A 14,791-nucleotide genomic window follows, 5' to 3' on the forward strand; every position below is an offset into this window, starting at 1 on the left:
TCTGGTTTGGAAAGTGGTCAGGTGCAGAGCAGGGTGACTGCAGTTGAGGCAGGTAAGGGACCCAGAGGGCAGGAATGTCAGCCTCTGCAATTGTTGAACAGATTTGAGGATTTCTCAGCTTGTTTGGATGAGAGTGGGGCTGCAGGGTGGATGAGATGACTGGCCATGACATCATGGTACAGGAAGCTATTCAAGTGGGGGAGTACATAAGAATGTAGTAGGGGACAGTATAATGAGAAGAAATTACACTGTTCTCCACAGCCAGGAGTGAGAGTCCAGACGACTGTGTTGCCTGCCCGATGCCAGGGTTCAGGACAGCTTCAGGCTGGAGAGGAAGTTGCAGTGGGAAGGGGGAGGATTACATTGTCATGGTCAATGTAGGTGCCAACGACCTAGGTAGAATGAGGAAAGAGGTTCTGCATAGAGACTGGTGAGCTCGGCACTAAAACAACAATATCTCCAAGCTTATAATCTCTTGATTATTACCTGAGCCTCATACAAATTGGCATATGGTACATAAAATTAGAGAGATGAATATGTGACCCAAAGACTGGTGTGGGAGAAGTGGGTTTGGTTCGTGGAACATGGGCATCAGTATTGGGGAAAGTGGGGGCTGTACCATTGGGACGGCTTACATTTTAACTGTGCTGGGACCAGTGTTCTTGCAAACTGCATACCTAGGGAAGTAGAAAGGGCTTTAGACTAAATAAAGGGGAGAGGGAGATTCTGGAGAGGGAATACAAAGGCTTTCTTTCTAAGCAAAATGATATGACAGCATTGCAAGGCAACTATTTAGGTGATGATACCTAGAGTTTAACAGGAAAGAACAATGTACAAACATTTAAAAAAAAAAAAACAAGAGTCAAAGGGGGGGAAAAGGCAAAATTAATGGACCTTAAATGCACGGAGAATTCAGCATAAAATAAATGAATTAACAGTCGAAATTGAGGTTAATGTGTATTATTTTTAAAAAATATATATTTATTAAAGTTGTTTAACACAATATTTCTCCCTTACAAACAATACCCCCCCCCGTAACAAAAAAAAAACGAGAAATCACGCAGAGCAAGATATATACATGGCAAAATGATATATTTACACAGCTTTGTACACTGGCCCTCACCCGTACGTGCCAGTTTCCCCAACCCTTCATGTTATCTCTTGCTCATCCACCCTCCCAGGCAGTCCCCCCTTCTTCTCCCCCCCCCCCCCAAGGTTGCTGCTGCTGCTGACCGACCTTCCTCTAACGCTCCGCGAGATAGTCTAGGAACGGTTGCCATCGCCTGTAGAACCCCTGCGCAGACCCTCTCAAGGCGAACTTAATCCTCTCCAACTTTATGAACCCAGCCATATCATTTATCCAGGCTGGGGGGCTTCGCCTCCTTCCACATTAGCAAGATCCTTCGCTGGGCTACTAGGGACGCAAAGGCCAGAATGCAGGCCTCTTTCGCCTCCTGCACTCCCGGTTCGTTCACTACTCCAAATATTGCTAGCCCCCAGCTTGGCTTGACCCGGACTTTCACCACCTGAGATATTGCTCCCGCCACTCCTCTCCAGAACCCCTCCAGTGCTGGGCATGACCAAAACATATGGACATGGTTCGCCGGGCTCCCTGAGCACCTTCCACATCTGTCCTCACCCCCAAAGAACCTACTCAACCTCGCCCCCGTCAAGTGCGCTCTGTGGACCACCTTAAATTGTATCAGGCTGAGCCTGGCACACGAGGAGGAGGAATTAACCCGACCTAGGGCATCAGCCCACAGACCTTCCTCGATGATCTCCCCCAGCTCCTCCTCCCATTTACCCTTCAACTCTTCTACCAGCGCTTCCCCCTCTTCTTTCAACTCTGGTGTATTTCCGACACCTTGCCCTCCCCGACCCATACACCCGAGATCACCCTATCTTGAACTTCTTGTGCCGGGAGCAATGGGAATTCCCTCACCTGTCGCCTCACAAAAGCCCTCACCTGCATATATCTAAAGGCATTTCCCGGGGGTAACACAAACTTCTCCTCCAGTGCCCCTAGGCTCGCAAACGTCCCGTCGATGAACAGGTCCCCCATTCTTCCAATCCCCGCCCGATGCCAGCTCTGGAACCCCCGGTCCATCTTCCCCGGGACAAACCGATGGTTACCCCTGATCGGGGACTACGCCGATGCTCCCATTGCACCCTGGGCCGTCTCCACTGGCCCCAGATCCTTAGCGTTACCGCCACCACTGGGCTCGTGGTATACTTTGTCGGCGAGAGCGGCAGCGGTGCCGTCACCAACATCCCCAGGCTCGTTCCTTTACAGGACGCTATCTCCATCCTCTTCCATGCCGCCCCCTCTCCCTCCATAACCCACTTGCGGATCATCGCCACATTTGCTGCCCAGTAGTAGCTCCCCAGGTTTGGCAGCGCCAACCCTCCTCGGTCCCTACTGCGTTCCAGGAACCCTCTCCTTACTCTCGGGGTCTTATTCGCCCACACAAACCCCATAATACTCCTGCCTACTCTCTTAAAAAAGGCCTTAGTGATCACGATGGGAAGGCACTGAAACACAAACAGAAACCTCGGAAGGACCACCATTTTGACCGACTGCACTCTACCCGCTAGCGAGAGCGGTAACATGTCCCATCTTTTGAAATCCTCCTCCATTTGCTCCACCAACCTCGTCAGATTCAGTTTATGTAGGGGCCCCCAACTCCTGGCTATCTGGATCCCCAGATACCGAAAGCTCCCCTCCGCCCTCCTCAGCGGTAGGTTAATGTGTATTATTTTATAGCCATTACAGAGATGTGGTTACAAGGAGATCAGAGCTGGGAACTAAATATTCTTGGGCATGTGACTTGTGGGCGGCACAAGTAACTTGTGGTTACCCCTGATACCTCACAGCACCAGAGATCTGGTTTGATTCCGACCTTAGATGACTATCTGTGTTTGCACATTCTCCCTCCCCGTGTCTGCGCTGGTTTCCTCCAGGCGCTCTGGATTCTCCCACATTCCAAAGATGTGTAGGTTAGGTGGATTGGCCATGCTAATTTGCCCATCAGTGTCCAAAAAGGTTAGATGGGGTTGCGGGGATAGGGCGTGAGCCTAGAGGGGGTGCTCTTTCGGACAGTCGGTGCAGACTCGATGGGCCGAATGGCCTCCTGCACTAAGGGATTCTATGACGGGCAGGAAGGAAAGGACGGTGGGTAGCTTTGTTACCACGATACAGAATAAGTATTATTGCAAGAAATTATCCTGGATTAGAAGATGTATGGGTGGAGGTAAGAAATAACAAGGGAAGAAGACAATGGTGGGAGAAATCTCTGGGTTCCCTAACATCCCAGTGAGGAAGACGTATTCTAGGGAGAGAATAAATCAACCATGTTAACCAAGGAGGTTAAGGATAGTATTAAACTGAAAGAAAAAAATATACAATGTGGCAAAGATTAGTGGTAATCCAAAGGACTGGGAAAGTTTTTAAAAACCAATAAAAGATAACTCAAAAAACTAGAGGGTGAAGATAAACTATGAGGGTAAATAGAAAGTAATACAAAAACAGACAGTAAGAACTTATTTAAATATACAAAAAGGAAGAGAGAGGCAAAAGTGAACATAAGTCCCTTAGAGAATGAGACTAGAGAAATAACAATGGGGAACCAGGTGATGGTAGACGAGTTAGATAAATACTTTGCATCAGTCTTCATGGTAAAAGACCAAGAGTGGCATTCCAAATATACTAAATAATCAAGGGGCAAAAGGGGTGGGGGAGGGGGGGGGGGGAAGAGGAGGAAATAAATACTACAACAATCACTAGAGATAATGTACTCGGGAAACTAATGGGCTTAAAGGTCGACAGGTCCTGGACCTGATTGGCTGCATCCTTGATATTAAAGCAAGTATCTACAGAGGTGGTGGATGCACTGTTCATAATCTTCCCAAGAATCCTTAAATTCTGGATAAGTCCCAGAGGATTGGAAAACTGCCAATCTAACACCCTTATTCAAAAATGGAGACAAAAGCAGGTAACTATAAGCCAGTTAGCTTAACATCTGTCATTGGGAAAATGTACATTATAAAGAATATAGAAATACATAGTGTAATCAAGCAGAGTCAGCATGGCTTCGTGAAGGGGAAATCATCCCTGACAAATTTATGAGAATTCTTTGAGGTAGTAATAAGTAGGATAAATAGGAGGAACGAGTAGATGTAATGTACTTGAATTTCCAAAAAGCGTTTGATAAGGTAACACACAAAAGACTAATCAATAGAGAAGACTGAGTTGGAATAAGAGGGGCATTTTCAGGTAGGCAACCTGTAACTAGTGGAGTATCACAGGGATCAGTGCTGGGGCGACAATTTAAAATATATATTAATGTCTTGAACAAGGGAAGTCAATAATCTTTATTAGTGTCACAAGTAGGCTTACATTAACACTGCAATGAAGTACTGTGAAAATCCCCTAACCGCCACACACTGGCGCCTGTTTGGGTACACTGAGGGAGAATTCAGAATGTCCAATTCACCAAACAAGCATGTCCTTCAGGACTTTGTGGGAGGAAACAGGAACACCCGGAGTAAACCCACGCAGGCACTGGGAGAATGTGCAGACTCTGTACAGACAGTGACCCAAGTCGGGAATCGAACCCTAGTCCCTGGCGCCGTGAAGCAACAGTGCTAACCACTGTGCTACCTTGCCGCCCTGTTGACAAGTCTGCAGATGACAGAAAAATAGGTGGGAAAGCAAGTGGTGAGGATGACACATGGGTCTACAGAGCGATATAGACAGGTTATATTAGTGGGCAAAATCTTGGCAGATAGGATATAATGTCGGAAAACTAAAGGAAGTTGACTATTTAAATGGAGAAAGACTGCAGAAAGTGGCAGCACAGAGATTTGGAGATCACAAAACGCTAATATGCAAGTTCAGCAAATAATAGGGAAAGCAAATGGATGTTGGTCTTTATTCCAAAGGGAAAGGGATATAAAAGTAATGAAGCCTTGCTAAAACTATACATGGCACTAGTTAGACCACATCTGAAATACTGTGAATAGGTTTGGTCCCCTTATCTAAGGAAAGATATTCTGGCATTGGAGCTAGTCTGGATAAGGTTTGAGGTTCATCCTGGGTATGGAAGGATTTTTTTTTTTAATGAGGAGAGGTTGAGTAGGTTGGATCTGTACTCATTGGAGCTTAGAAGAATATGAGGCGGAGACTTCCGGTTGCGGCGATGCGGAGCTAAGCCGCGCGTTTCGGCAGCTCCCGCGACTACGGACTTTCGGGCTCTCCAAAGGAGCCCCAACGGAGCTGTTTTGATTTATTCCCGTGTGGGAAGGTGCAGTGAGGTCCCCCCTCACAATATATGGCAGAGATCAGTGGTGGAGCGACGAGGAAAGAGGCCCTGGAGCAGAGACCAAAACGAGGGGAAAAAGACAAGATGGCGGAGGGCGGAGAGCGAGCAGCATGGGGGCCAGACCAGCAGGAGTTCCTCAAGCGATGTGTGGAGGAGCTGAAAAAGGAGGTGCTGGCGCCGATGCTATTGGCGATCGAGGGGCTGAAGAAGACCCAGGCGGTGGAGCTTCGTGTGGTGAATGAGCAAATGAATACCAACGAGGACGAGATCCTGGGCCTGGCGGTAAAAATGGAGGCGCACGAGGCGGTGCACAGGAGGTGGGCCGAGAGAATGGAGGTCCTGGAGAACAGGTCGAGAAGGAATAACCTCCGGATTCTGGGTCTTCCTGAAGGAGTGGAGGGAGCTGATGCCGGGGCGTACGTGAGTACGATGCTCCATTCGCTGATGGGTGTGGAGGCCTCTCCGACCCCCCCTGGAGCTGGAAGGAGCTCATCGGGTCCTGGCGAGAAGACCCAAGGCGGATGAGCCGCCAAGGGCGATAGTGGCAAGGTTCCATCGCTTCGCGGATAAAGAAAGTGTGCTGAGATGGGCCAAGAAGGTGCGGAGCAGTAGATGGGAGAACGCGGTGATCCGAGTATACCAGGATTGGAGCGCGGAGGTGGCAAAGAGGCGAGCTGGCATCAACCGGGCCAAGGCGGTGCTGCATAAAAAAAAAGTCGGGTTCGGCATGCTGCAGCCTGTGCGACTGTGGGTTACTTATCAGGATCGACACCATTATTTTGAAACGCCAGAAGAGGCTTGGACCTTTATTCAGATGGAAAAACTGGCCTCGAATTGAGGAGATGTGGTTGTACAGGGGGTTGTAAATATGGGTAAAGAATATTGCATGGGTGGGATGATGGATGGGGATGTGGGTAGAGTCCTGGTTAAAATTCCTAAAATTTCCTTTTTTCTTTTCTGAAGACAAGATGATGATGATGGGGAATGTGGGCGCGGTGCTGGGGGGAGGTGAGACTCCGGGATGAGGGAACTGGGATAATGGCCGCAATAGGAGCTGCGCCATAAGAGGTGGGGCTGGCTCAGGAAAGCGCAGGCTTTTTCCCGTGCCAAAGGGGGGGGGGGGGGAGAGAATCGAGGAAGGCAAGGAGGAGGAGAGACTCCCACACGGGGGAGATCAACGGGAAGGCGGGGGAAGCCGGGGTCAGCAGAAGTCAGCTGACTCACGGAAGTAATATGGAGGGAGCAAAAGAGCTAGATGTGGATCTAGCCGGTGGGGGGGGGGGGGTTAGGGTTGCTGCTGCACTGTCCGAGGGGGAACTGAAAATGGAAGAGGTGGTCGGGGCGGGGATCCCCCGCCTGGGGGACTGGAGGGTGTGGGAGGCGCGGGACTGGCCTAAGATAGGAGATGGCTAGTCGGTTGGGGGGGGCGGGGTAGGTAACCCCCCAATCCGGCTGATCACGTGGAATGTGAGAGGCTTAAATGGGCCGGTTAAGAGGGCCCGAGTGTTCGCGCATTTAAAGGGACTGAAGGCAGACGTGGTCATGCTTCAGGAGACACATCTGGAGGTGGCAGATCAGGTCAGGTTAAGGAAGGGATGGGTGGGACAGGTGTTCCATTCGGGGCTGGATGTGAAGAATAGAGGGGTGGCAATACTGGTGGGAAAGGAGGTGTCGTTTGTGGCCAAGAACATAGTAGCGGACAAGGGAGGTCGATACGTGATGGTGAGTGGTAGGTTGCAGGGGACGGAGGTGGTACTGATGAATGTATATGCCCCAAACTGGGATGATGCTGGATTCATGAAGGATGTTGGGGCGTATTCCGGACCTGGAGGTAGGGAGTTTGACAATGGGTGGGGATTTTAACACGGTGCTGGACCCAGCATTAGATCGTTCCAGATCTAGGACGGGGAAGAGGCCGGCTGCAGCCAAGGTGCTTAGGGGGTTTATGGATCAGATGGGGGGAGTAGATCCGTGGAGATTTGCCAGGCCTTTGGCCAGAGAATTTTCTTTTTTCTCCCACGTTCATAACGCCTACTCCCGGATAGATTTTTTTGTTCTGGGCAGGGCATTGATCCCGAAAGTGGAGGGAACGGAGTATTCGGCCATAGCCATTTCAGACCATGCCCTGCACTGGGTGGAGCTGGAGTTTGGGGAGGAGAGGGACCAACGCCTGTTGTGGAGGTTGGATGTGGGACTGCTGGTAGACGAGGAAGTGTGCGGGAGGGTGCGGGGGTGCATTGAAAGGTATCTGGAGGCTAACGACAACGGGGAGGTGCAGGTGGGAGTAGTATGGGAGGCGCTGAAGGCGGTGGTCAGGGGAGAGTTTATCTCCATCAGGGCTCACAGGGTGAAGAGAGAGGGCAGGGAAAGGGAGAGGTTAGTGGGGGAGATTCTAAGGGTGGACAGGAGCTAAGCAGAGGCTCCGGATGAGGGACTACTCGGAGAGACGAAGTTGACCACAGGGAAGGCAGAGGCACAGTGGAGGAAGGCACAGGGGGCGACATACGAATATGGGGAGAAGGCGAGCCGGATGCTGGCACACCAGCTCCGTAAGAGAATGGCAGCGAGGGAAATAGGTGGAGTCCAAGATGGCAGGGGAACTACGGTGCGGAGGGCAGGGAAAGTGAATGAGGCTTTTAAGGCCTTTTATGAGGAACTGTATAGGTCCCAGCCCCCAGGGGGAAAAGAGGGGATGCGGCGATTCTTGGATCAGTTGAGGTTCCCAAGGGTGAAGATGCAGGAGGTGGCTGGTTTGGAGGAGCCAATTGGGGTGGAGGAGCTGGTTAAAGGACTGGGGAGCATGCAGGCAGGGAAGGCCCCGGGGCTGGATGGGTTCCCGGTGGAGTTCTACAGGAAATATGTAGACCTGTTGGCCCCGGTGCTGGTAAGGACCTTCAATGAATCAAGGGAGGGGGGGACCCTGCCCCCGACAATGTCGGAGGCGACGATCTCTTTGATCTTGAAGCGGGATAAGGACCCACTGCAATGTGGGTCGTATAGACCGATCTCGCTCCTTAATGTAGACGCTAAGTTGCTGGCAAAAATGCTGGCCATGAGGATTGAGGACTGTGTCCCGGGAGTGATTCATGAGGACCAGACTGGATTCGTAAAGGGTAGGCAGTTAAATACTAATGTGCGAAGGCTCCTAAATGTGATAATGATGCCAACGGTGGAGGGAGAAGCGGAGATAGTGACAGCCATGGACGCGGAGAAGGCCTTCAATCGGGTAGAGTGGGAGTATCTCTGGGAAGTATTGAGGAGGTTTGGGTTCAGGGGAGGGTTTATCAGTTGGGTTAAGCTCCTGTATAAAGCCCCGGTGGCGAGTGTGGTCACGAACCGGCGGAGATTGGAGTATTTGCGGCTGTATCGAGGGACGAGGCAGGGGTGCCCCCTGTCCCCTCTGATGTTCGCATTAGCAATTGAACCTTTGGCCATGGCGTTAAGGGAGTCTGGGAAATGGAAGGGGGTGGTTCGAGGGGGAGAGGAACATCGAGTGTCGCTGTACGCAGACGACCTGTTGCTGTACGTGACGGATCCAGTGGAGGGGATGGTTGAGGTAATGCAGATCCTACGGGAGTTTGGAGACTTTTCGGGCTATAAGCTCAATGTGGGAAAGAGTGAGCTCTTTGTGATCCATCCGGGGGACCAGGGAAGAGGGATAGACGACCTACCGTTGAGGAGGGCGGAAAGGAGCTTTCGATACTTGGGGATTCAGGTAGCTAGGAGCAGGGGGACACTGCACAAACTTAATTTGTCGCGGTTGGTGGAACAGATGGAGGAGGATTTTAAAAGGTGGGACATGTTGCCACTCTCGTTGGCAGGTAGGGTACAGTCGGTTAAAATGGTGGTCCTCCCGAGATTTCTTTTTGTATTCCAATGCCTCCCAATTGTGATCACTAAGGCCTTTTTTAAGAGGGTAAGCAGGAGCATTATGGGATTTGTGTGCGCGAGCAAGACCCCGCGGGTAAGGAGGGGGTTCTTGGAGCGTAGCAGAGATAGAGGTGGTTGGCGTTGCTGAATTTGGGTGGTTATTATTGGGCAGGCAACGTGGCAATGATCCATAAGTGGGTGATGGAGGGAGAGGGGGCGGCGTGGAAGAGGTTGGAGATGGCGTCCTGCAAAGGAACGAGCCTGGGGGCACTGGTGACGGCACTGCTGCCGCTCTCGCCGACAAGGTATACCACGAGCCCGGTGGTGGCGACAACGCTAAAGATCTGGGGGCAGTGAAGACGGCACAGGGGTGCGACGGGAGCCTCGGTGTGGTCCCCGATCAGAGACAACCATCGGTTTGTCCCAGGAAGGATGGACGGGGGATTTCAGAGCTGGCATCGGGTAGGGATTAGAAGAATGGGGGACCTGTTCATTGACGGGACGTTTACGAGCTTAGGGGCGCTGGAGGAGAAGTTTGGGCTACCCCCGGGAAACGCTTTCAGGTACATGCAAGTGAGGGCGTTTGTGAGGCGGCAGGTGAGGGAATTTACGCTACTCCCGGCACAGGGGATTCAAGATAGGGTGATTTTGGGCGCATGGGTCGGCGAGGGCAAGGTGTCGGTGATATACCAGGAGATGAAAGAAGAGGCGGAGGCTTTAGTAGAGGAGCTGAAGGGTAAATAGGAGGAGGAGTTGGGGGAGGAGATTGAGGAGGGACTATGGGCTGATGCCCTAAGTAGGGTTAATTCCTCTTCCTCGTGTGCCAGGCTTAGCCTGATACAATTTAAGGTGGTTCATAGAGCGCATATGAAGGGGACGAGGCTGAGCAGGTTCTTTGGGGTGGAGGACAGATGTGGGAGATGCTCAGGAAGTCCGGCGAACCATGTCCATATGTTTTGGTCATGTCCGGCACTGGAGGGGAGTGGCGGGAACAGTATCTAAGGTGGTGAAAGTCCGGGTCAAGCCAAGCTGGGGGCTAGCACTATTTGGAGTGGTGGACGAGCCGGGAGTGCAGGAGGCGAAAGAGGCCGACATTCTGGCCTTTGCGTCCCTAGTAGCCCGGCGAAGGATCTTGCTAATGTGGAAGGAGGTGAAGCCCCCCAGCGTGGATGCCTGGATAAATGATATGGCAGGGTTTATCAAGTTGGAGAGGATAAAGTTTGCCTTGAGAGGGTCTGTGCAGGGGTTCTACAGGCGGTGGCAAAGTTTTGTATCTTATTGACTTGCCAGGTTCATGTCTTGCCACTCGAGTTCTTTTTTTCTTTTTTTTTTGGTTACCGGGGGGGGCTGTTTGTAAGGTAGAAAATATTGTTATTGAAAAATTCTTAATAAAAACATCTTTTTTTAAAAAAAAGAAGAATGTGAGGCTATCTTAATGAGACATGCAGGATTCTCGGGGGGGGGGGGGGGGGGGAGGGAGAGGGTAGATGCTGAGAGGTTTTCCCTTGTGGGGGTGTCAAGGACCAGAGGGAATAATCTCCGATAAGGAATTGCTCATTTAAGACCGAGATGAGGAGGAATTTCTTCTCTCAGATGGTAGTGAATCTGTGGAATTCTTTACCGCAAGAGTTCTGTCGGGAGGCTGGTACCTTAAGTATGTTCAAAGCTGAGATAGACAGATTTTAAGTGAGTAACTTTAATTAGTGTGGCACAGTGGTTAGCACTGCTGCCTCACAGCTCCAGGCACAATTCTGGTTCAATTCCGGCCTTGGGTGACTGGAGTTTGCACGTTCTGCCTATGCCTGTGGGTTTCCTTCGGGTGCTCCTGGACCTGGGTAGAGTGCTCCTTCGGAGGGTCGGTGCAGACTCGATGGGCCAAATGGCCTCCTTCTACACTAGGGATTCTATGATTCGACAGGAATCTAGGGTTATGGGGATAAGGCGGGAAAGTGGAATTGAGGATTATCAGATAAGTCATGATCTTGTTGGATGGTGGAGCCGACTCAATTGGTCAAATGAATGGCCTGCTGCTCCAATGCCTCATGGTCTAAATGAGAAAGGGAAACATTGTTATTTAAGCCACCTAACATAAACCATATAATGAGTAACAATTAATTGAATGCTTGTGGCATTTCAGAATTGCATCATGTATCCAGATGACGGATTCACAAAATGTACTGGAATATGCATTGGGTCATAGGGTTTATGTTTGACACTGACTTGTTTAATCTCGGTAAAGTGGCAGGTGGGGATGGTTAAATTAGTCATGTGCCAGTGAGCTAGATTGGAAAATGTGGTCAAGGCTTCTGTTCCTGAATGCTATTTTGTGACTCCCTGCTGGATGTGCCTGTGTATGGATATCAGGGGTGACAGGAAGATCTAGTTATGCCACACGTGTATAGATGCTCACATTCGCTCTGTAGGTTCATCCATGATGAGTGACCTCACAGGAAACGCACTGGACAGCTCCTGGCACCCGTAGAAATCATGGGGGAGAGGAGAAAGATGTGAAAACCATTTGTTTTTAAATACGATGTGAAACAGGTACATTTTCCAATCCGAGAATGAAGCATTCCTTGCTATTTTAGGTAAGACTTTGAAGTAGATGAATGAGCTTTCATCAAATACGTTGTGCCATCTTTTTGCAGGTGAACTCAGTGGAATCTCAGATCCATATAAGGTAACAATGCTCACTTCTGCTTTGCTTATTTGGATATGACTCACATTTCATTGAAAAGTGATGCATAATTCTGGGAAATGTCCCATTAGTTGACCCAATAGAGAAACAGAAAATGCTGCCTTTTTGGCCACTGTGTTTAGGTTTCTGTATCATCAACATATTTACACATTCCTTCATTTATCACCATTTTTAGTTTGTATAAGACTTTTAACAGTGTTTGAGTACTTAATGATTGCTGGCCTCTTGAGCACCCTGATTTTGCCTCCTTACATCTCCACTTCTCTATGCTTTTCTCTTTCATGACGCTTCTTTAAACGCTTACTTATTTAACCAAGCTTTTGGTCACCTGACCTAATATCTCCTTGAGTGACTCAGTGTCATATGTTTTATAATTCTCCTATGAAGTGCCTTGTGGTGATTTATTATGTTAAAGATGCTATATAAATATCCATTGTTGTTGAAGGATCTCTGCTTATCATTGAGATTGGTTATCTTTGAGAAGACTTCACTTATCAATGCTATTGGCAATTCTGTTTAAGGAAGCTTATTTTTTTATTCAAGCAGCAAATCCTGGAGTTGCTAAACCAGTTCCAATTTGTGTGTACCGTTTGCACTTATGAAGGGCCATCTGTATTTGAAGTCTCTTTCTCCATGGCTTCATGGAAGTGACTTTGAAGGACCTGGAATTTTTCCCTGAACGGGAAATTTTTCGTGTTTACCAACAGCTAGGAAAACAAATGCGGAGTTTGTCATGTGGAAAGAAAGCTTTTAAAAGCCTGCATAATACAACACAGCTTGGGTGCTAGCAAGACTGCTTAAAATAGATTCTTCTACAAGCTTTCCTTCATCATGGTCCACATTGAGCTGGTAAATAGAAATCCGTGGAAATATGCCTAGAACATTTGACTTGCTTACTCAATCAAAAATAGTTTCAGTGCAGAATTTTCTTTTGCCATTTAGCTCATCAAATTAATGTTTTTGTGGATGCTCATTCTCAAGTCCTGACTGAAGTCCTGGCAATCAGCCAAAGCTCCATTGTCCTAAATGAAGCTGGGAAATTGTCTGCAATCTATAAAAAGTTATTTTTTTTTTCTTAGTTTAGTTGAAGCTATGCCCTGGCACATACCACAGTGTTAACTTGTACCAAAAATGAGATCATGATCTTTTGCAGTGGCACTTTGTTTTACTGTCCAGCTTAAGACAGCTATCTATGCCAGGATGCCCTCCGTAACTGAGGGTATGGCGTATTAAGAATTGAAAGTCCTAGAAAGAGATTAAAGTATTGAAATCAACAGCAGGGAGGTATTCTACAGTAGTAGGAGGCCATTGTCCCATCGTGCCTGGGCCAGGACGTTGCAAGAGCTTTCAGATATGTGATTGCTCTTTAGATCTTTCTGTTCCTAGGAGAATTATAATGCAAACCACTGTTCTTATGTTCCACCGGGGCTAGAAATGAGAACATTTCTTGATCAGTTCTAAATTTTCTGGGCTCCAAACTCCTCCTGCTAACTTTCTAGTTAGCCTTTTCTAGCCTTTGAGCTACACACACCTTTTTCTAACTATTCCATCCCACTTAATGGTCTGAGGCTGAACCAGAATGTTTGCAACCTTGGTGTCATATTCAACTTCAAGATGAGCTTCCTTCCGACTGGGTGTGCGAGCTACCACAAGGACCGCATTTTTAAGACTGCCTTTTCATACCTTCATAATATTGACCAATTGTGCCCTTGTCTCAGCTCAGCTGCTCGTTTGTGCCCTTGTTACCTCTAGATTTGACTATTCCAGTGCACTTCTGACTAGCCTCCGTAAAACTTTTTTAAAATTAATAAATTTAGAGTACCCAATTAATTTTTCCAATTAAGGGCCAATTTAGCATGGCCAATCCACCTACCTTGCACATCTTTGGGTTATGGGGGCGAAACCCACGCAAACACGGGGAGCATGTACAAACTCCACATGGACCGTGACCCAGAGCCGGGATCGAACCTGGGACCTTGTCGCCATGAGGCAGCAGCACTAACCACTGCGCCACCGTACTGCCCCACCTCCGTAAAACTTGGGTCATTACAAACACTGCTGCCTGTCTATTTACTCATGTCAAGTTCTGCTCTCCCGCCAGCCTCCTCAGTGACGTACGTTGGCTCAAACATAATCTTTTAGTGTCACAAGTAGGCTTACATTTCACTGCAATGAAGTTATTGTGAAAATCCCCTAGTTGCCACACTACGACGCCTGTTCGGGTACATTGAGGGAGAATTCAGAATGTCCAATTCACCTAATAAGCTCGTCTGTCTCGACTTGTGGGAGGAAACCTGAGCCCCTGGAGAAAACCCACGCAGACACGGGGAGAATGTGCAGACTCCGCACAGATAGTGACCCAAGCTGGGAATTGAACCCGGGATCCTGGTGCTGTGAAGCAACAGTGCTAACGACTGTGTTACTGCACCGCCCGAATTAGGAGCAGGGATATGTTTCTTGGCCCCTCAAGCCTACTCTGGCATTCAATAAGATCATAGCTGATCTGATTGTAACCTCAACTGTATATTCCTGCCTATCCCGATAACTATTTGCCCCCTCACTTACGAGGAATCGACCTACCTGCCTTAAAAATATTCAAAGACTCAGCTTCCACTGCCTTTTGAGGAATCTTAAAGGTTTCAATCAAGTTGCCACTTGCTGCTCTTAACTACAGTGGTTACAAGCCTAGGCTGTCCAACCTTTCCTCATAAGACAGACCCACTCATTCCCGGTATTAGTCTAGCAAACCTTTTCTGAACTGCATCCAATGCATTTACACCCTTCCTTAAATAAGAAGACCAATATGGTACTCCAGATGTGGTCTCACCAATGCCCTGTAGAACTGAAGCATAACATCTCTTCTTTTATATTCAATTTCCCTCACAAATATTAACATTTTATT

At 48.8% G+C, this 14,791-nt stretch overlaps 1 protein-coding gene across 6 annotated transcripts in view; it reads left to right on the forward strand.

Moving 5' to 3' along the window:
- The window catches only part of atxn7l3a (ataxin 7 like 3a), a 60,157-nt gene that overhangs the window by 15,302 nt on the left and 30,064 nt on the right, over window positions 1–14,791 (forward strand). For all 6 annotated transcript variants that reach the window (XM_072487107.1, XM_072487110.1, XM_072487112.1 and 3 more), the window contains one exon: window positions 11,840–11,871. In XM_072487107.1, coding sequence (XP_072343208.1) covers window positions 11,840–11,871 — 32 coding nt within the window. The remainder of the gene's footprint in view (window positions 1–11,839; window positions 11,872–14,791) is intronic.

This window comes from Scyliorhinus torazame, chromosome 21, assembly GCF_047496885.1.
Source record: "Scyliorhinus torazame isolate Kashiwa2021f chromosome 21, sScyTor2.1, whole genome shotgun sequence".
Classification (NCBI taxonomy): domain Eukaryota; kingdom Metazoa; phylum Chordata; class Chondrichthyes; order Carcharhiniformes; family Scyliorhinidae; genus Scyliorhinus; species Scyliorhinus torazame.